The sequence below is a fragment of the Staurois parvus genome, unplaced genomic scaffold (assembly GCF_062004578.1).
Source record: "Staurois parvus isolate SC_StPar_1 unplaced genomic scaffold, SC_StPar_1.0 ptg000542l, whole genome shotgun sequence".
Taxonomy (NCBI): Eukaryota; Metazoa; Chordata; class Amphibia; order Anura; family Ranidae; genus Staurois; species Staurois parvus.
The window spans coordinates 630,744-652,846 of record NW_028318338.1 but is presented as its reverse complement, the minus strand read 5'-3'; the positions used below and the strand labels follow the sequence as shown (position 1 = coordinate 652,846).

Genomic DNA, 22,103 nt, shown 5'->3' with positions numbered 1-22,103 from the left:
CACAGAAAAAAAACAAACAAAAAACAAGTTTGTCAAAGGAAACAGACTGAATCCAGTAATATAAATCTCAATGTGTTTGGCAATTTAGAAAGTACACTGCGCAAGGCCAGATCTATCCTGTCTGATCTGGGGGTACAGCAAAACAAAAAAAAAAAAAAGTCAGGTTCAATGGGTATGCCGGTCTCAGACTTGATGAGCCACCCCAGCACTCCCCTAGATCCGAACCGGAGAGCAAGAGGAAGTTGCCTTACTCACCCTTCAGGAAGTCTTAACCTTCTACTAAGCTTGTTAGATCTGTGAATTAAAAGGGTAGTTACAGGGTAGTTGTCAGACCCTGTAAAATGGCTTTTTGGTAAAAGAGCAGAACCATCAAGCCAGCCCAACAATGGACACCTATACTAGTATTAATATAGTTAGTCTGGCTGAAAAAAAGACAAAAGTTCATCTAGTTCAGTCATTAAAAAAAAAAAAAAGTTATAATTCTATACCCAGTTTATCCAGAGGAAGGCAAAAAAAAACCCAGCAAAGCATGATCCAATTTGCTCCTGCAGGGAAAAAAAATTCCTTCCTGATTTCCCAAGAGGCAATCAGATATTTCCTGGATCAACTTTACCTATAAATGTTAGTATCCAGTTATATTCTGTGTGTCTAATAAAGAATCCTTTTTTAATGCAATCCACTGAGCTGGCCAGAACCAACTCTTGATTCCACATTTTCACAGCTCTCACTGAAGAAACCTTTCCATGTTTGAAAATTAAATTTCTTTTCCTCCAGATGTAGAGTGCCCCCTTGTCCTCTGTGATGACCTCAGGGTGAATAGCTCTACACGGAGTTCACTATATGAACCACTGATGTATTTATACATATTGATCATATCCCCCCTTAATCTCCTCTTCTCAAGAGAAAATAAATTCAGTTCCTCTAATCTTTCCTCATAGCTGATCTCCTCCATGCCTCTTATCAGTTTGGTTGCCCTTCTCTGTACTTTCTCCAGTTCCCCAATGTTCTTTTTGTAAATTGGTGCTCAAAACTGAACTGCATATTCCAGATGAGGTCTTACTAATGATTTGTACCGGGGTAATATGATCTCTCTCTGGAGTCTATATCGCTTTCAATACAAGACAGGATTTTGCTCGCTTTAAAAACCGCAGCTTGGCATTGCATGCCATTATTAAGCTTGTGATCTACCAGAACCCCCAGATCCTTCTCCACCATTGATTCCGCCAGTTGTATCCCCCCCAGTATGTACGATGCATGCATATTCTTAGCCCCCAAGTGTATAACCTTACATTTATCAACATTAAATCTCATTTGCCACATAGTTGCCCAATTAAACAATGAACTGAGGTCAGCTTGTAAATTGAAGACATCCTGTAAGGACGTTACTCCACTGCACAGCTTGGTGTCATCTTCAAAGATTGAAATAGGATTTTTAATCCCAGACCCTATATCATTTATAAATTAAAAAGTAAGGGTCCCACTGAACACTGAACCTTGGGGTACACCACTGACAACCCTAGACCATTCAGAGTATGAATCATTAACCACTACTCTTTGAATACGATCTTTTAGCCAGTTTTCTATCCATTTACATACAGATTTTTCCAAGGCTGTAGACTTTACCTTACACATTAGCCGTGTGTGGAGAACTGTGTCATCTTCAAAGATTGAAATAGGATTTTTAATCCCAGACCCTATATCATTTATAAATTAAAAAGTAAGGGTCCCACTGAACACTGAACCTTGGGGTACACCACTGACAACCCTAGACCATTCAGAGTATGAATCATTAACCACTACTCTTTGAATACGATCTTTTAGCCAGTTTTCTATCCATTTACATACAGATTTTTCCAAGGCTGTAGACTTTACCTTACACATTAGCCGTGTGTGGAGAACTGTGTCAAACACTTTTGCAAAATCCAAGTATACCACACGTCCACCGCCACCCTTCTGTCCAAGGTTTTGCTCACCTCCTCATAAAAAGAAATCAGATTTGTTTGACAACTTCTGGTCTTTCATGAATCCATGCTGTCTGTTGCTTAAAATATTTTTTCCAGCAAGAACTCATCTATGTGGTCTTTTATTAAACTTTCCAGTATCTTCCCAACTATAGAAGTTAACTTAACAGGTCTATAATTACTGGTAAAGATTTTAACCCCTTTTTAAATATTGGCACCACATTGGCCTTACGCCAATCCAGTGGTACTATGGCAGTCATTAAAGAGTCCCTAAACGTTAGAAACAATGGCTTTGAAATGACAAAGCTCAATTCTTCTTAGAGAGCAAATCATGCTGATATGAAGCCTTTAGGAGCATCTGAAGGGAAGGATATGGTCAAAACAACAGTAACTTTCTGCTGCTTGCTTCCACTCAATACCCCACTGCCCTGTTGGCCCATCAGAGCTCCATCAACCCAGAACTACTAGGTAGCACAACATAATTGGGTGTGTATGAGCAGCCAATACCAGGCCTGAGTTTAGTCATGTCTGGCTGGGACCTCAGCGCAGCACCTGCCATCAAGCACAACTGTTGGTTTATGTATTTACTTATTTATATTATTTTGGTGCTTGTGAGCTTATTGTACAGATTTTTCTTCATTTTCTGTCTTCTCAAAGGACAGGAAGTGAAACAATATCTGTCAATGAGAAGGCCATATAAACCTAACAAAACATCTGAGCCTTCCTGATGCAATTTGAGAAGTTAAATAAAAAAAAAAAAAAAAAGTAAAAATTACATAACGACGAATTACAGCAGACACCAACAAGCACACTAAAAGCACATTTTTTTTAATTTACAACAAAATGCAAAATGTACATTATAAACAAAAGAAACAGCAAAGAACAGTCCATGATCCAGACTCATCACTGCCACTTGAGACACCCGCAAAATCTCTCCTGTTTCAGTTTCTTTCATGTGGAAGCTTCTCTGTTACCCCAGTATTGGCAGCTGAAGATTTCTCAAGAAGTTCCAGCATTTTTCCCAGTATCACACCAATGTTGGCCATCTCCCCACGTAAACCTCGCAGGTCAGTAGCCATGCTCCTCTGGAGTTCACAAAGATCTCTTAATCTTTGGTCAACACATGAAAATGGTCCCCTGGAGGTACACTGGGCTCTGCATGCACATTCCTCAGGAGATATCTCAAACATCTGAGTAGTTTGAAAGTTCATACGTTTATTTGATTCGGACACCAACAAAGGACGCCGCCTGTATTTCTTTTTTTTTCTCACTTTAGGTCGTTCATGTTGGCTGGAGGCTTGGCTGTCTGGAGAAGAATCGTGTTCAGCCAGATAAAGGTCCGATTCATATAAGCTATTCGATGACACCTCGGCTATAGTCATCTGTCCCTGAATGGATTCATCAATACTTGGAGGAAAACTGGATGGCATGCTGCCTGTTATATGGGCTATCATGGGCTCTTTAGCATTTGCATGCTCTAAATTTGCATGACTTATTTCCTCAACATATGAGGCACACGATAAAGCAAGCTGGTCCTCATCCACAGTTGTTTCCATGCACTCAGAATGGCAAAATGTCATATTCTCTTGCTTTAAGGAGCAGTGTGGAAAGGGCTTGGCTTTTGGGTATAGTGGGGATGGTGCACGTTGATGCATATCTTCAAGACATTTGCCTGTTAAGGGCACCGGCTGGCTCTGTTCATCTATCCCTTCATCTCCTGTGAAAATGAAAAGCAGAAACATAAAAAATAATCCCTGACCTTCTATTTTATTCTTTGAAGTATGGATAGTAGCTTACACATTCATGTATTTCCTCATTACGTACTTACACATAACCATGGAGAAGACTGCAGCACAGGGTCCTGTCCACTGAGCTACTGCAAAGGAGCAGGAAGAAGAGATTGACTGACCTCATGCAGTTCTAACCTTAAAAACAAATAATTTTCTGCTTAAAATTTGATGCCAAAAAGGCATGGAGGTCAAAAATGTAGCAATATATTTTTTAAATAAATTGAAATATTGTTCAATAGGAAAAAATGCAAATAAATTATGGTTTTTCTTACCTGAAAAATGTGGATCGTCTATCTTCCAGTATTACGCCAGCTAGGGCTTGTGTTTGTTTTCTGGCGACTGTCCACAATGCTGCCATGTTGTTAATGTTCACACAAGATAAAATTCAGAAAGCTTCTTCTCTCTCTTGCAGTAGCCCAGAATAGACATGACAAGCAATGAGCATAGTACATCAACTAAAAGGAGACAGTTCATCCATTCATAAGGATGGATCTCTTAGATTGTAAGTTCCAAAGAGCAGAGCCCTCCTATCCCTCTTGTATTGAACTGTATTGTTGCTGTATTGTCTCCCGTTATATTGTAAACCGCTGAGCAAACTGTTGGCACTATATAAATCCTGTATAATAATACTTGAGTCACAGCTCCCTTTGAATTTTCCATTCACTTTAATCTACAACATTCGCTATAAAATACAGTATAGGTAGAGGTTGATGACAGGTGAAGCAGGACCATTAGGTGGCATTAAAGCCCAAAGTCAACATTATATAGCAGTTTTCCAATTCTTACATGTGATGGCTGGATTAGTTTTCCGTTTTAGCCTTTCATTCCTTCAGTTTCACCTGGTGATCAGGCCAGTAAAACTGTTATTCAACAGAACAAGCTCTCCAGCAAATGTAAAAGCTACAGGGTGGAGATAAACCATTTACAGACAGGGGTGCTTACAATGATCAGCCTTTATTAAATGTATGCATAAATGTACAGTTTGCCTTCAATGTGTTTGCTAGGACATCTAAACACTCCCCTCCTCCTAGACTGACAATGCTGCTGTCCAGAGGTGCCTCCTGTGCTCCTTCATCTGGAGTGGGGGCACTGTAATAAAGGTGTTTTCCTGGCCAGATCATTGGGGGAAAAATTGCCTAAAAAATAAAACTAATGCAGCTACCACATCTAATGATTGGTAAGCTGCAATATATTACATTTTTGAGTTTAACACCATCTTGAAAACAATATTGCATTCCAATTGACTGTACACGAATATACAAACAGTTTTTATTTCACATGTCCGTATTTATTGGTCTTTCTACACTTGCATGCAGAGCAAGCTGTAAAGCCAAAGACATACTGATTTGGTTGGGACAAACTTACTGTCAGGGGTGCTAGAAAACTGTTACTTTTTATTCCCATGGTTTATATAATTTTTTTTCAGAATAACTGCACTGTTTTAGTCAATTTCAACACCAAAATGAGAACCAAAATAAATGATCGATGTTGGGTGGAATTATTCTTTCAATTAACTATTCTCTTTCTGTAGGACACAGATACAGAATTATTCCCTACAAACAGAAACATCTATACCATTTCTATTTCTGCATACTTTACAGAATAATTTATCTTTCTATTATTAATTATTTTCAACATCATGCTTTGTTGGCCAGCAAAACAAGGAACCAAATATTTATCACCTATGGCCAGAACATTGAAAGGACCTGTAAAACAATGCAATTTCTGAAAAAACTTAATCAAGGAAAAAAAAGCGAGGAAAGGTTAAAATCCCTAGCACATTTATTTTGCTGTGTCCTTGATGTAAAAACATATTGTTTAATCACTGAACCAGGAAATGCCATCAATGGCAACAGTAATCATAAGAGGTTTTTATGCATCTCTGTTAAGGAGACTGGTCAGACACCAGAAATGGGCAAAAATGTCCCCAATATTTATTTGGAAAGAACACCCTCATGTCCGCATGCCTGAAGGGCAGATGGATTCCAGGAAGTAAATGCTACATAAATGATCTGCCCTTACTCAAGATGGCCACAACAAAAATGCTAGGTGTTTTCAAAGTGATTTTTTAAAGCAAAATAAAGCATGGACACATGGATGGATGGGGAAGTTTGCATTGATTATTAAAAAATGTATTAAAAGAAATAGGTAACAGCAACAGTTTTGAGCAGCCTTGACACTGTGACAAAGAGCAAAGCTACATGAAACTGTTGCTCTGTTAGCCATTTTTTTCTAAGACATAACTACGGAAGTATACTGCAATCAGTCATGTGGTCACCAGCCTGAAGTGGATGGTTCTCTTGTTGCGTAAATATTTTTTTGGTAACATACTACATGTGGCCAAGTTAGTAGACACTTCATCACACCTTCCTCCATGGCCAAAAGTATTTAGACACAGCTCTAAATTAAGCCCTGGTTCACATCTGTGTGGTCGTGTGGGATGCGATTTCCGTGGGCGCGAGAGCCCATTCATTTGAATGGACACCCGTGCCCCAGGACAAGCAGGGAAGAAGTATTTGTACTACTTCAGAAACCGCAACCCACACAGGAACTGAAGTGCCCAGTACAGTTGTGATTTCCAGTTCGGGTGGCGTGCTATTAGAATTAATGGCACCAGCCTGCAGGTCCTGCATTCCTCTGTGTGGGTGGTGCGGTTGCAGGTATTTGTGCGGGTCCAGCAGCGGCACCACCCGCACAGATGTGAACCAGGGGTAAGTTCAAGTGTTTCCAGCGAAAGGGTATTGTTGATTCTACACTGTCAAACCACTTCAGTTCCCAGACCTGTACACTCCCTGTGAACCAGAATGAATTTTACATTTCTGCCATCAGCCTATTGATACAGTAACTCTGTCATTACATAAAGTGGAATTTAATGCTAGATCTCGCTAAGCTTAAAACTGCTCTCTCCTAAAACCTGCTGTATACTAACTAACCTGTAAAAGGAAGATGCACATACTTATCTATTCTCAGGGTCACGTGATCTCCATAGCAGCAGGCTTCAGGGGAAAGGAGACATAGCTGACAATGGCTGGAATGTCTGGGCAGTGATGACACCTATAGGCTTACTATGGGGCATCCGTTGTCAGCTGCCCCTCCTCTCCCCTAAAGCCACCACTGGGAGCTGATCACGACCAGACCAGAGAACCCTGAGAATAGGCAAGCATAAGCATCTTCCTTCTAGGGTAGTTAGTGTAGGAGTTAGAACAGGGTTTTAGGCTCCACACAAAAAGGCTGGAAAACACGCTGGATAAAAAATGCTGTTAATAGCATTTACGGTTTTATTAGTCTTTTTACAGTACATGTAGGGGGGAAAAAAAGCCGTTAGAAGGGTTTTAGGAGCATTTAGGATTTTTTTTTGCTGGAAAAACGCTCAAAAAAAAAAAAAAACACCAAAAATGTTTTCTCTGCTCCTAGAAGCTGAACCTCAAAAAACGCTTATAGCCTAGTGGAGGGGTTGGCAACTGTGGCCCTCCAGCTGTTTGTGAACTAAAAGTCCCATCATACCTCTGCCTTTGGGAGTCATAACTGCTAAATACCTTTTCTCATCAGCAGTTAGAACAGTCTCGTGATTTTTATCAGTGCCCGGCTGAGGACAACTTAAAGCTTGTAGTTTTCATTTTGCTCTAGGAGGATGCAGAATGCCTGACCTCTGTCTGTACAGTGCTGATTGGCCCTGTGCTGATCACATGCACTCTCCCAAGAAACCCCCCCCCCCCCAAAAAAAAACTCCTCTCTAGCAATACAAACCAAACTGAGCATGTGCAGAGCGACTCCATATGATATGTCTTATCAGGAGATGGGGGGGGGGGGGGGAGAGACTGGAAGAAGGGGAAGATCAGAGAAGACAGGATCAAACAGCTGTTTTACACAATGCAGAAGATTAACCCCTCAGGTTTCACAAGCATGCTTTACTGCATATACAGACTGATTTTACTGTTGTGGGTTTAGTAACACTTTATCATTTTATTCTCTTTAAAAACAGTCAAAAATATTATTTGGATACAAATCATTGCACAGCTATTTACAAATTAAATAAAGGCATTTCCTTTTTCTCAACTTTGCACTTTTGTTAATGTGACTCTAAAAAAAAAAAAAAATTACTAATAGAGTTGAGAAAATTAGGTGTACTGAGGAACTAACTTGCATGATAAAGAGCAGAGAAGAGAAATGTCGGAAAACTCTATAACTGGAATATTCTCTCAGAATTCAAACAAATCCTAGCAGGTTGACCAAGACTTGTTCTAATACCATGCCTTGAGCCATCTATTTTCTAATTCTTGGTGGGCTATGGTGTGCTCCTGATTATTCCTTACACCTCATTTCCAGGATCACTCATGAGAGCACTTTAAATCAAACATTGCCAGAATTGTCCTTTTTATAATCTCCCAGGTCATGGATTGTTTCCATCAAGATCTTGTGCAATCCATACTATAGTGGATATAAAAAGTTTACACACCCCTGCTAAAATGTCAGGTTTTGGTTATGTGAAAAAAAAAATGAGACAAAGATAAATCATTTCAGAACATTTCCACCATTAATGTAACCTATAAACTGTACAACTCGATTGAACAACAAACTGAAATCTTTTAGGTGGGGGGGGGGGGGGGGGAGTAAAAATAAAAATCTAAAATAATATGGTTGCATAAGTGTGCACACCCTTAAACTAATCCTTTGTTGAAGCACCTTTTGATTTTATTACAGTACTCAGTCTTTTTTGGGTATTAGTCTATCAGCATGACACATCTTGGCTTGGAATATCTGCCCACTCTTCCTTGCAAAAACACTCCCAATCTGTCAGATTGTGAGGGCATCTCCTGTGCACAGCCCTCTTCAGATCACCCCACAGATTTTTGATTAGATTCAGGTTTGGGCTCTGGCTGGGCCATTCCAAAACTTATTGGCCAAAAATATCAGCCTTGGTTTCATCAGACCAGAACACATTTTCCACAAATGCTTTTGGGAGACTTCAGATGTGTTTTAGCAAACTTTAGCCGAGCTTGGAGGTTTTTCTTCGTAAGATAAGGCTTCCATCTTGCCACTCTACCCCAGACATATGAAGAATAGGGGAGATTGTTGTCACATGTACCACACAGCCAGTACTTGCCAGATATTCCTGCAGCTCCTTTAATCTTAGTGTAGGCCTCATGGCAGCCTCCCAGACCAGTTTTCTTCTCGCCTTTTGGAGGGACATCCAGCCCTTGGTAATGTCACTGTTGCGCCATATTTTCTCCACTTGATGATGACTGTCTTCACTGTGTTCCATGGTATATCTAATGCCTTGGAAATTCTTTTGTACCCTTCTCCTCACTAATATCTTTTAACAATGATATATCTCTGATGCTTTGGAAGCTCTTTGCGGACCATGGCTTTTGCTGTAGGATGTGACTAAGAAAATGTCAGGAAAGACCTATTTGAACAGCTGAACGTTATTTGGGGGTAATCAGAGGCACTTTAAATGATGGCAGGTGTGTACTGACTCCTATTTAACATGATTTTGAATGTGATTGCTTAATACTGAACACAGCTACATCTCCAGTTATAAGAGGGTGTGCACACTATGAAACCATATTATTTTATTTTTTTTTAGGTTTACTTCCCCTCCTAAAAGATTTCAGTTTGTTTTTCAATTGAGTTGTACAGTTTATAGGTCACATTAAAAGGTGGAAAAAGTACTGAAATTTTATATCTTTGTCTCACAGAAACCTGACATTTTAACAGGAGTGTAGACTTTTTATATCCCCTGTATACAGGTTTATACTGTAACATTTGGTTGCCTCCGGAATGTGTTTTTGCTCTGATCTTTGAAGGGTGCCATCTTGGCGTTTATATTATACTATTAGTCTGCCATGGATACCTTACTGTGTATTCAGTGTGTCTTGCACCAATCTGTTTAAAATATATATTTCATTGCTGATGGGGACTTCAAGTATTTTACTCTTATAACTAGATTTACACCTATTGACACATGTGCTCTGTACTATTTTTGGAAACATTTTATTGTACCCTTGTACTCCATTATATTTAAAAAAAAAATCATAAATAATGTAAAAAGGTTAAAAATGAATTATCAGAACATCATCCAGAAAATGATCGTTTATGGCAGAAGAAAAAAGGAGTTAAAGTGATTTTAAAAGGATATTAAAGATTTTTATTTTAAATAACAAACATGTCATACTTACCTGCTCTGTGCAGTTGTTTTGCACAGAGCAGCCCCGATCTTCCTCTTCTCGGGTCTCTTGCTGATCCACCTGGCCCCTCCCTTTTGCCGAGTGCCCCCATAGAAAGCTGCCGAGCCTCTGCTCTAGGTGTCCATTCACACACTAGCGCGGCACAGCCCTGCCCCCTGCTCTCTCCTTATTGGCTCACTGGCTGTGATTGACAGTAGCGGGAGCCAATGGCTTCTGCTGCTGTTTCAGCCAATGGAGAAGAAGAGTCCCCTGGAGAGCAGCTGCTCTTGTTCACATTGCTGGATCGAGATGGGGCCCATGTAAGTATTGGGGAGGGGTCGGGTAGGGGTTGCTGCACCTTGAGCCTTTGCATCCACATTAAATAAGGCTCATAAGGTAAACTGAGTTATGTAGGAACAAATTAAAGACAAAAAAAGAAAACTGGACATCATATACAGATCGAAGCTTATCCCTATGGTCCTGCAGATGAATAAGACACAGTAAACAGTTTACATGATCTGTGAATGTCAAGTTTAACGGGTGGGTCTTTGTCAGGAACTTTTCCATGGCAGCTTCACAAAACATCAAAAGCTATTAGCACCCGCATACCAGAAGCTCAGAGATAGGAAGAGGACTGGCATCCCTGCACAGAAGATTTCCCTAGGATCCAGCTGCCTGTACTCAAAACGTGATATTTACATCCCATTACTGCCCTGTTGTAATACTTACCAGCAGCAGTAAAAAAGGGTTTCAGTAACATGGACTTAGGCAAGCCATAGATGCTTCAATTTTCTTTCCTTCCACCATGTGTGGAAAGAAAAATCGCCTGATTCCCCCATCAGCATAGTCAGTCATTGTTGTTGGGGTAATCCCTCTTGCAGCGATATTGTGTTCTGCCAGCAGGAAGCCTTCTCGGCCAACAGAAAACAATTACTGCTTGTTACTGACTTCTAATAAAAGGACATTAACCTGTCCAGGGATCCATCACTGTCCTCACCTGAACTGGTTCTTTACCAGTCTTTGGGTTTCAGCATCTTTACTGTAGGAAGCCGACTGTGGCTTCACAGTCGGCTTCCTACTGCATGTGTGAAAGCCGCTCTATGCTTTGTGAATGGTCCAGCAGTCTTCTGGGATCTGCAATATGTCCCAGAAGGCTGCAGACAAAGAGGAGGGACTGAACTTTTGCTCAGATCGCCTAGAGGACCTGAGCAGGAGTGGGAGCAGGTACCGGTCAAAACTAGGTACCGCCCCCCACCCATAAATGATGGAAGAGGAGGACTTAAAGCGGACTTCCCCTTTGGGTGAAGTTTCACTTTAAATTTTTCTGTGATTTTTTTTAAATTAATGACAGGGTCTCTTTAATTGACGGGATGTTTTAACTGCAGAGCCTTAAGCTGGCCATACATGGATCAAAATTTGGCCAGTTCCTGCTGAGCCCTCTGGTTTAACAAAAAAAAAAAAAACAACTCATTTGTGGCCAGCCTTAAAGGAGAAATACAGCCAAAGTTATGCTTCTCCTATGGACCACAGGAGTGCAGTTCAGGTTAAAGCCTATCAACTGACGTCAATCATCCAGTCCAAGCACGGGAAAGGTACTGACTTTAAAGTCAGGATCCACCCAGATGTCTGGGCCGGCAGCAGACTTATCCTCAGTGAACCACTGAGAGCCTGAGCCAACCGCTTGCACCCCCTCCACAGCCTGGTGTTCCAGTGAGCCAATCACTAGCAATTCCTGTCCAAATCGTATGCAGTTTCCCCACTGCTCCTGTGTGAAGCCAGGCTTGTTATAGCCCGAGTTCACACAGGAGCGGTGCGGGAAATCTCCCTGCAGGTATCCCTCCCCGCAGCGGAGAGTGGGCGAGTGGAGATGTATACTATGGAGGCAGATCTGTTCAAATCGCATGCTATTGTTTGCGGTACAATTTGCACCCATTAACGCAAATCGCACCGTAAAATATTGGTACTCTTACCCGCCAATAAAAAAAAAACATCGGTGCATCCCAAATATAAATAAAATGAATGCTCAAAATGCTAAACGTGCATAGTGTTACACATGCTCACAGGTACCAAGCACTGTTTCTGCTGAAATGCTGTTGCTCCTGGACACACTGGCAGTGGGGTTTTTTCTTCCTCTAAACTCCACTAAAAGTATCTGTGTGCATGGACACAGACTAACATGCAGGGGTGTTTACAGGCAGGAAAAACATTGCCAGATGCCTCTAAGAGCAGCTTAAAAATCACTGAGTGTGCCCGAGGCCTCATATGTAAACTGTATGTTTACATTGTACACGCTGAGTACATTACTTACCAGATGAACACAGAAATCAGTGAGGGAGCGTTTCATTGATGACAAGTATACAAGTGATTACCAAAGTTAAACAAAAAGCTGTAAGTAAAATAGATTGCTTCATGACAGAAGCTAGGAAGACAAAGTGAAAAATGCCATGTCATTAGCTAGACGCACAATGGATATGCATACATCTGAACCATACCTGCCAAACAATTTTACATCTGTTCTGCCAGTCTTCCAACGTAAGTGACACCATATCCTGGTTCTGTTAGGCAGCTTTCAGATTTCCACCTTTAGCGTCTTGGTTTGATAATGAGCTGGCATAGAAAATTCAGTACAAACAACAGGAAACAGTGGAGTTTATGTGGTTGTGTGTGAATCACAAGACTGGCAGAACAGAACTAAAAATTAGCAAAAAGCAACACAATAACATGACAACTAAAGTGTATTTCCACTTGCTGGTTACCTTTTAACTTTCTTACAAATCCTAACAAGCTACCCTGCTTTGAAATGTTTAGGAGGGGGCTGTGAAGTAATAATTAACACAATTAACCCCGTCTTGAAGATCTTTATTATCATCATTTGTTAAAGTGGTACTAAAGGTTGGATTTTTTTGTTTTAAAAATAAAAAAACAAGTTATACTTACGTACTCTGTGTAATGGTTTTGCACAGAACAGCCCCAATCCTGCTATTCTTGGGTCCCTGGCCAACGCTCCCGACTTCTCCCCCCTGCTGAATTCCCCCACAGCAAACTGCTTGCTCTGAGGTCACTAGTGTGTTCTCACTCACGAGCCGCCTCTGTCTCTTTTAGAAATTAGCCTCCTGCATTGTATGTTACTAAAGGATATTCAGCGTGTCTCCAGTTTGTGAGGGGACAGAGCCACTGTAAGACTCTACAGAATGGTTTACATACAGCCAAGACACCTTCCCCTTAGAAAATTATGAAAGAAAAGAAATGTATATAGTTTCATGATATGCTATGTGAACATACAACATATATTAGTGATATTTTCTCAAATTTGACAACAAAACTGAAAATTCACTTTAGTGTGTATGTAGAGCTGCATTTAATTTCAGGTTTGCATGCGGAAGGAATAAATGGCCTATCAGCTGAATTTTTTTTGCCATCTGTGGACTTTACTTGCTTACTGGAAATGCAACAGGAAGTTATAGGAAATCTCCCAAAGTGAGGAAATGGCCATTTTTAGAATTTGTCACAGGAACGTGTTCTGACAGGGACCCAACACCTGAGGGCCGTTCAGATCCTGGCGCATTGTGACAATGTGCTAACCTGCGTTGCATTAGGGTCCATGCACACTGGGCTGCTTCTACAGGAGTTGTGCGTTTTGCCTGTAGCAGCCGTGTCCATGCACATTAGGATGTTTAGAGGCAAAATTTTAAGCTCAGTGTTCAGAGGTAGAAAGAAAAAACCCTTCTCGTTTAGGATTTTTTTTTTCCCCTCTCAGAAAACTCTTAAAAATGTAAACACCTGTCAAAAAGCTCTATATGAGCTTTTTTTCGCTAAAGAACTGGCATTTTATTTTAAGCCCAGAGTGCATGGACCTTAACCTCTTCCCGCCCGGCCTATCGCCGAATGGCGGCCTGCAAAATCCCTCACCTTTCCGGATGGACGCCATATGGCGTCCTTTCAGGTTTGCGCGCCTGCAGAGCCGTGCGATCTGTCACCGGCCATGTACCTCAGACACGACTGATGACAGATCTGAGTACCGGCCCCGTTGCCGGTACCATGTGACCTGCTGTGACCAATCACAGCAGGTCACATAACAGTTGTATACAATGGATGGCTTCATTCATGCTATCCATTGTATACAAGTGCGGCTAGCTGTGAATGGTCACAGCGATCACATGCACAAGCTGGGCCAATCACAGCCCGGCTGTGTCATGTGATTAGCTGTGGCCAAATCACAGCTAAGCACAAAAAAAAAAAAAAAACCCTGAATGAATCGATGTCATTCAGGTAAATGCTTGCTTATAGAAAAGTAATTCTTTGCTATAAGCAAATTGTGTAAAAAAATAAATAAATAAAAAACCGGTCACTTCCCCAAAGTAGAACAATGTTACTATGGTAACATTGTACTACTTTGGTCATAGTGAAATATGAAAAAAAAAAATCTTGGGAAAAAAAAAAAAGAAAAAATGTATTAAAAAATTAAAAATAAAACAAAATGTAAAAAAAAATATATTTTTTTTTCATACTGTCACCAGTCAGTGTCCCTGATCACCGCCATGCCAGTTACATGATGACGCTGTACTGCACTGGTGACAGTATGTAAAAAAAAATTAAAAATAGTGAAAATACATTTTTTAATTTTTTAATTTTCCGAAAAATGACAAAAAAAAAATACAACTTCAAAAAACTCGCCATGCCTCTTATGAAGTACGTCGGACTGTCTACTTTGCAAAAAGGGGTCATTTGGGGGATATCTGTACTGTTCTGACATTCTTGGACCTCAAGAAATTAGATTGGCTGTCAGTATTTCAGGATTGATCAATATTCAGATATATCCCATAGTTTGTGAACTCTATAACTTTCCTACAAACTAAATAATAAATACTAATTTGGGTTATTTTCACCAAAGACATGTAGCAGAATACATCTTGGCCTAAATTTATGAAGAACAATTATTTATTTGCAAGCTTGTATAACAGAAATAAAGAAAAACGTGTTTTTTTTTCAAAATTTTCAGTCTTTTTTTTGTTAATTTAGCAAAAAATAAAAACCCCAGCGGTGATTAAATACACCAAAAGAAAGCTCTAGCTGTGTGAAGAAAATGATAAAATTTTAGTTTGGGTACAATGTTGCATGACCGCGCAATTGTCAAAGTGTGAGAGCGCTGAAACCTGGAAATTGGCCTGGGCAGGAAAGGGGTAAAAGTGCCCAGTATGGAAGAGGTTAAAGTGGAACTAAAGGCACAAATACTTACCTTAGTTGCAACAGTGACGCCTTCAAAGCCCCTAATCGGCATCCTCTCCCAGGTTAATTCAGGGAGCCGCTCTTTGGCTGTTTTGATTGGCTGGCCTTGGCTGACATGCTCATACATGCGCAGGAATGCAGTCATTCCAGCACACTAGCACTGTGCCAGATTGCAAACTGAGCTGCACATGGGCAGCTCAGTGTACATTCCATAGAGGACTGCAAATAGGCAGGAAAGTGTACTCTACCGCAGGAGAGACGATGTGTGTCGCTTTTGCAATAAAATGCCTTTCTTTTTGCAAATTTTTACATTTAATTCTGCTTCAAGGCAGCTCATTCAAAAAACTGAGCTGGCAGCTGACCGATCTCTCCAAAAAAATGGACATGCACCATTTTTGGCAGCAAAGCACACCACAACTCTGGGCAGTGCATTACCATGTGTTGTTATGCACTGCAATATATGTGGATTGTAGATGTATTGAAATTAAGCTTCAAAATTAAACTGCTGACAAGTAGCATTTTTATGACAGAAGAGACCCTATTGGCCTCTGTCATCTTCTCCCTGCCCAACAATGTTTGTACACACTGAACTGCACATGCAAAACTCAGCATACATTAATAGCATGGCTCTGCACCAAGGTGATGCCATACCCTGGCTAATCAAGAGGCCAAAGAGTCTAAATCCAGAAGAAAGATCAGGAAAAGATGACACTGCTTCCAAGGCAAGTCTGCTATAATCTAATATACAGTCAGGTCTATACATATTGGGACATTGACACAATTCTAACATTTTTGGCTCTATACACCACCACAATGGATTTGAAATGAAACGAACAAGATGTACTTTAACTGCAGACTGTCAGCTTTAAATTGAGGGTATTTACATCCAAATCAGGTGAACGGTGTAGGAATTACAACAGTTTGCATATGTGCCTCCCACTTGTTAAGGGACCAAAAGTAACGGGACAGAATAATCATAAATCAAACTTTCACTTTTTAATACTTGGTTGCAAATCCTTTGCAGTCAATTACAGCCTGAAGTCTGGAACGCATAGACATCACCAGATGCTGGGTTTCATCCCTGGTGATGCTCTGCCAGGCATCTACTGCAACTGTCTTCAGTTCCTGCTTGTTCTTGGGGCATTTTCCCTTCAGTTTTGTCTTCAGCAAGTGAAATGCATGCTCAATCGGATTCAGGTCAGGTGATTGACTTGGCCATTGCATAACATTCCACTTCTTTCCTCTAAAAAATCCCTTTGGTTGCTTTTGCAGTATGCTTTGGGTCATTGTCCATCTGCACTGTGAAGCGGCGTCCAATGAGTTCTGAAGCATTTGGCTGAATATGAGCAGATAATATTCCCGAAACACTTCAGAATTCATCCTGCTGCTTTTGTCAGCAGTCACATCATCAATAAATACAAGAGAAGTAGTTCCATTGGCAGCCATACATGCCCACGCCATGACACTACCACCACCATGCTTCACTGATTAGGTGGTATGCTTAGGATCATGAGCAGTTCCTTTCCTTCTCCATACTCTTCTCTTCCCATCACTCTGGTACAAGTTGATCTTGGTCTCATCTGTCCAGATAGTGACAGCTCTTTGGATCTCATCTTGAGAGTTGACAGCAACAGATTCCAAATGCAAATAGCACACTTGAAATGAACTCTGGACCTTTTATCTGCTCATTGTAATTGGGATAATGAGGGAATAACACACCTGGTCATGGAACAGCTGAGAAGCCAATTGTCCCATTACTTTTGGTCCCTTAACAAGTGGGAGGCACATAAGCAAACTGTTGTAATTCCTACACCGTTCACCTGATTTGGATGTAAATACCCTCAAATTAAAGCTGACAGTCTGCAGTTAAAGTACATCTTGTTCGTTTCATTTCAAATCCATTGTGGTGGTGTACAGAGCCAAAAATGTTAGAATTGTGTCGATGTCCCAATATTTATGGACCTGACTGTATTGTGCATACTAGTACATCATGGCTCAAAGCTTCCCAGGTCCATTTTTATATTTTTTTTGGGGAGGTTCAATTCCATTTTAACTTGCCTTGGGGTGCTATTCAAACCAAATGGCACCTTAATCCAGTAAGGCATGTATCATGCGTACTGGACTGCAGTGGAAAAGTGTGCTTGGTCCTCAATGAAGGCAACGTGCAGCTTAAAAAAAAACAAAACAAAAACTGAACAGTATGATTCTGTTACTTGTCATAAAAGACCAGCTACTGAATGGAAGACACACGGATCTGTATCTGCAAACAGCTACTCTCTGAGCAATGCCTTCTAACTTGTAACAATTTCGTATTCCCCAAAAGATGTTCCATACATTTCCAAATTATGAGTAATAATTATGACTGCATGTCTATGGCAAAACTGTCCAGCAAATGACCAGCCTTAAGCTGGCCATAGACGCACAGAATGTCAAACAAGAGATTTTAGAAAAATGTGTACACAAATTACCAGTACATTCAGATTTTTCAAGTGATTGCTTGCTTTTGTGATTTTACAAAACAAAACAAAACAAAAAAAAAAAATCACATACACTGTTCAGAAATTTGTTTTTGAGAAAAATTTTCCATCCTGCACCTTCCTTTGAACTTTCTTGTCACTAAGGTCAAAAAGAAAGTAAATTTGACCCATTAATGATTAGAAAAAAAAAAAAAACAGCACTTTCTTAGAACATTCTTTTCCTAGGAGTTTTTGCTAGACATTCTACCCATCTATGGCCAGCTCTGAAGATGGCTAAAACATGTCCCCCTTATTGACAGTAAGGTGTGTATTGCTAGTGCTAACAAAAAAAAAAAAAAAAAAAATTCTTATAATCTACACATGACACAGCCCCCAATATTTTCACTCACTTTCTCTCTTTTGTCTTACACTTATGTACCCCCTGTGTGCTCCTCCAAGACAAATACAAGCATTTAGTCCTTGCAGTGCAGGGGGAGAGGAGTCCTACTGCAAAGGTAGTTTTTACATCTCCATGTATTTCAGCTTTAAAGCAAATGCTAAACTAAACCCATTCAATTCTGTCTCGTGTACAGCTGTGATATATTTAGCTCTAAGCTGAACAGCTGCAAAATAAAAAAAGAAGAGGCAAATGCAAAGCTTCACTACTGTTCTTAATGACCACACGTGGCATTGAACGAGTACAGTTCATTAGTAGGATTAGAAATCTCTTCCATGGAACGAATGTTTTGCATACCTTCCAAAATTTACCTAAGGCATGGAATGAGTACAGCCACCAAAAAAAAGGGGCACCCAGTGGGGGCTCCAAACAGGCACAAAGCAATCCCTGATGTCCGAGACATACAGTTCATTAACCCTGTGTGGGAATCAGACGGAAGTGACGCTGCAGTGCTTATGACAAGTAACTATTCTAACTCAGGGAGGACAGCTAACTGCTAGGGATATGGTAACAAATGACCAGTCTGCAATCAGTGGAGTCTTAGATTGTAAGCTCCAAGGAGCAGGGCCCTCCTAACCCTCTTGTATTGAACTGTATTGTTGCTGTATTTTCTCCCGTTATATTGTAAAGCGCTAAGCAAACTGCTATATATATATCCTGTATAATAATAATAATACTTTAAGCCTACTAATTAAAGTTCTACAACAATAAAGGTGGGCAAAGCTTTAAAAAAATGAATACTGCAATAGGACATTTGATATTATACATATATAATATTATACACACACACACTTCCACCACAGTGGTGTAGCGAGTCCAGAAAAACACCACAACCACCATGATTGATCTCCTCCTGTATACCCCATGATATGCATCACATCTGAAGAGCTCTCCTGACCCATCACATGACTGGTGACACAAGTGGGAACTATGACAGGACGGTGTTCTGCTACTAGCGGGGTCATTGCATATTTCACCCCAAAAGTTGCAAGCTATTTTCCAATATAAATAGAAGCACAGATTATTATTACAGCAACATAAAAAAACTGCAAGTTTTTAAGAGAAACAGATTTGTAGCTTCATAAAGGCATCTAAAGAAAGCACATGTTGTGTAAATGTCTGCTTCAAAAAGAATGCAAATTAATTTTGTACGGTTTTTTTTTTCTTTATTATAGTAAGAACCTAAAAGAAAATTCCCTTTATTTGTTTTGTAAATTTGAAATATTGTATATTTATGTAGTCCTTTTTCCAGCCAGCAGGTGGAGCTCTACTTTCTTTTTCACATCATTAACACAATGACTTTTCAACTGTGTTGAAAGAAGCCGGTTTACACAACTCAAGTTTTCACTGCAGTGATTCACTCCTTATCCAGTGCCAAGTCAGAGGTTTTAATAGGACAAACTGAGCTAGTCTGCTGTGCTGTGGGGAGTTTAGCTTACTCATAGTGCTGCAAGAATCCTTTGACATGTATTAAATGTTTATTTGTAAAGTAGAGTGTATGAAGCCAGTGAAAAATATAGTTAAAAATTAAACACAAATTAAATAAATAAGAAAACTCCAAAAACTTAAAAAGCAATTTAAACCACATGCAGATGCTTTTAACAATATGCAGTATATGATATAAAACCAAGGTTAATGTCTTTATAAACTATATGATTTGTAAATACCTTTTCAAGATAGATTTATAGCTGGTCATATGTGATTCTTTACTAGCCCTTCAGTAAGTCTATGTGCTACAGGTGGGCAGAGGATCTAGCAGTCATGTGATTGGGGAAAAAAACAAAAACTAATCTAAGTGCAAAGAGCATTATGTAAATTAAAACACCTAAAAGCAATGTTTACTTTCATGAATAGATCAGGACATTATCCTGTATAATTATGGTATTAAAAAAAACAACAATACTTTGTAGTGTTTCAGCCGGGCCACATGACACTGACATCATGTGACATCATGTGGGGAGGCCCTAGGACTGTGAGTGACAGTGGAGCATTGACTCATTGTATGTGAAAATGTGGGCGGAGCTCTGGAGATCACATGATCCACTAAAACGGCTGCAAATGTAAACATAATCTGAAACAAAACACATGAAATCAAGTATCACTTTCCTGAGTTTGCTTCACATCATGTTTACATTTGGAACAGTTTTTAATGGGTGAAGTGATCTCCCCACCCATATATTCAGCAAGGATAAGCAATGGAGCAAATGACTCAATGCTCTGCTGTCAATCATGATTCTGGAGCCTCCCCCACATGATGTCAGAGTGTCACGTGGGGCAGCTTGTTAATGTGGAAACAAGGAATTCTGGAGCATGCGCAGACTGAGTGGCAACGCAGGGTAGTGAATTATCACCGACAAGAACATTGCCACTTGTATAAGGAACTGGAACATTGCCACTTGTATAAGGAACTGCCAGGATCACCAGGTAATTGGAATGTTTATACAGCCTCGACCAGCTTTGCAAAGTCCGTCGACAGCGGGCTTTAGTCTGCTGTCGGATGAATCTGGGTTACAGGATTGCGATACTAAGTGTGCTTTGCCCATGCTTCTCCTTTAGGCAAGAATTTGAAGAATGGGTTTAATGTCACTTTAAATAGATCTTTAAAGAAGCTATTAAAAAATGCACTCTTGAATGCTTACAGGTGCTTATGCACCAATTCTAATAACGGAATAATAGCCCCTCTTACCCACATCACATTAGCTGCTGTGCTTCACCTAGTCTGACAATAGGGTGCTGCTGGGTAAAAAGGGGAACACACAAATTTTATTGCACATTGTGCAGTTCATAAAAGAACATTGTGTTCTGACATAATGTACTTACCTTGAGAGACAGCGACAGAGGGTAGCTGGAGTGTAGAGAATCCAATACTTCCATTTATTAACTGAGCATTTGTTCCTGAATTGGGTATTTGCACAATGCCATAGGGATTTATCTGTATGGGAGTGGTGAATGTAACAACTGTTCCGCCATCATGAGAGGTGACAGGCTGGATAGCCTCAGTCTTAATTTCAGATGGAGGTATTAACCCCGGGAAAGAGGACTGGAGGTTTGTAGTGTATGTTGAGGAATCTGAGAGACCAGTTTGTATAACTTTGACATCCTCAGAGGAAGACACCAAAAGATCAGAGTTCGGGACACCGTTGCTTACAATGGTGGGGCCCAGTTTTGCTGGGTTGAGAGCCACAGTTTGTGAGTTTGCCACGTTGATACCATTAAGGAGCACTCCATTGGGTCCTTGAATAAATGAACCCCCATTTAGGAAGACAGATGAAGGATTGGAGGGCACCAAGCTTCCATTCAACAGCACTCCAGGGGAGCTCAGTGAGATTTTATTACCAATTTGTTGCATGTACACAGTGTCAGCTTGAGTGGGAAGGTTTAAGTTGGAAATCCCATCCGAACTGTTGGAGAGGGGATTTGGGGAGAGATCATCGTGACCTTTGCTTGATTCATCTTCAGTGCTGTGGTTCCCATCTGACTCACTGAAAATACAACACAGAAACAAAACTGACATTAAACCAATCCAAACGGAAATGTAACAACCTGCCCATGCAAGACTATGTTTCCAGTCTTCTGTTATGTAAAAACAAACAAATGGTTCAGAATAACCTTTTGTGTGGAAGCTAATGGACTCTTCAGCCTGTGTGAACTGGCAAGGAGCAAACATAACAAGGACAACAAGGGCCATTTGGCAAGTCTCTGGTAATCAAGAGGCCGTATTTGCAAATGAATACCATTTGTCAAGAGGCCCATCACATACCAAGGTAAGAAAAGAAATTAAAAAAAATAAACTTTGTATGTTACAACACTTAAACACAAAAAACGTACCATTCCTACAAATGTGCCATATGAGCAAAGGCAAATAAGTCATCAGCTTTGTATGTGGCCCAAACAGTGGGATTATATAGGTTTTTGAAAGCTGAACCCAAGATTTTTTTGCTATAGCAGAACAGTGAAGTGGACCTTCACCCTTTCCATCCATCTTCCATTAAATTACTTATTCTCACCTCCTTTCACACAATCACGACTTATTTTTCCATAAATAT

The 22,103-nt window shown here is 40.2% G+C and overlaps 1 protein-coding gene across 2 annotated transcripts in view; it reads right to left on the bottom strand.

Moving 5' to 3' along the window:
• Positions 1–22,103, bottom strand: part of SIX4 (SIX homeobox 4) — a 55,577-nt gene that overhangs the window by 14,641 nt on the left and 18,833 nt on the right. The window contains exons 2-3 of one of the 2 annotated variants that reach the window (XM_089690771.1): positions 20,878–21,539; positions 2,774–3,678 (exon numbers count right to left, since the gene is read on the bottom strand). In XM_089690771.1, coding sequence (XP_089546897.1) covers positions 2,903–3,678; positions 20,878–21,539 — 1,438 coding nt within the window. In that variant the 3' untranslated portion in view covers positions 2,774–2,902. Of the gene's footprint in view, positions 1–2,773; positions 3,679–20,877; positions 21,540–22,103 lie in introns of those variants that run through there. The other variant, XM_089690769.1, reaches the window with a different exon arrangement.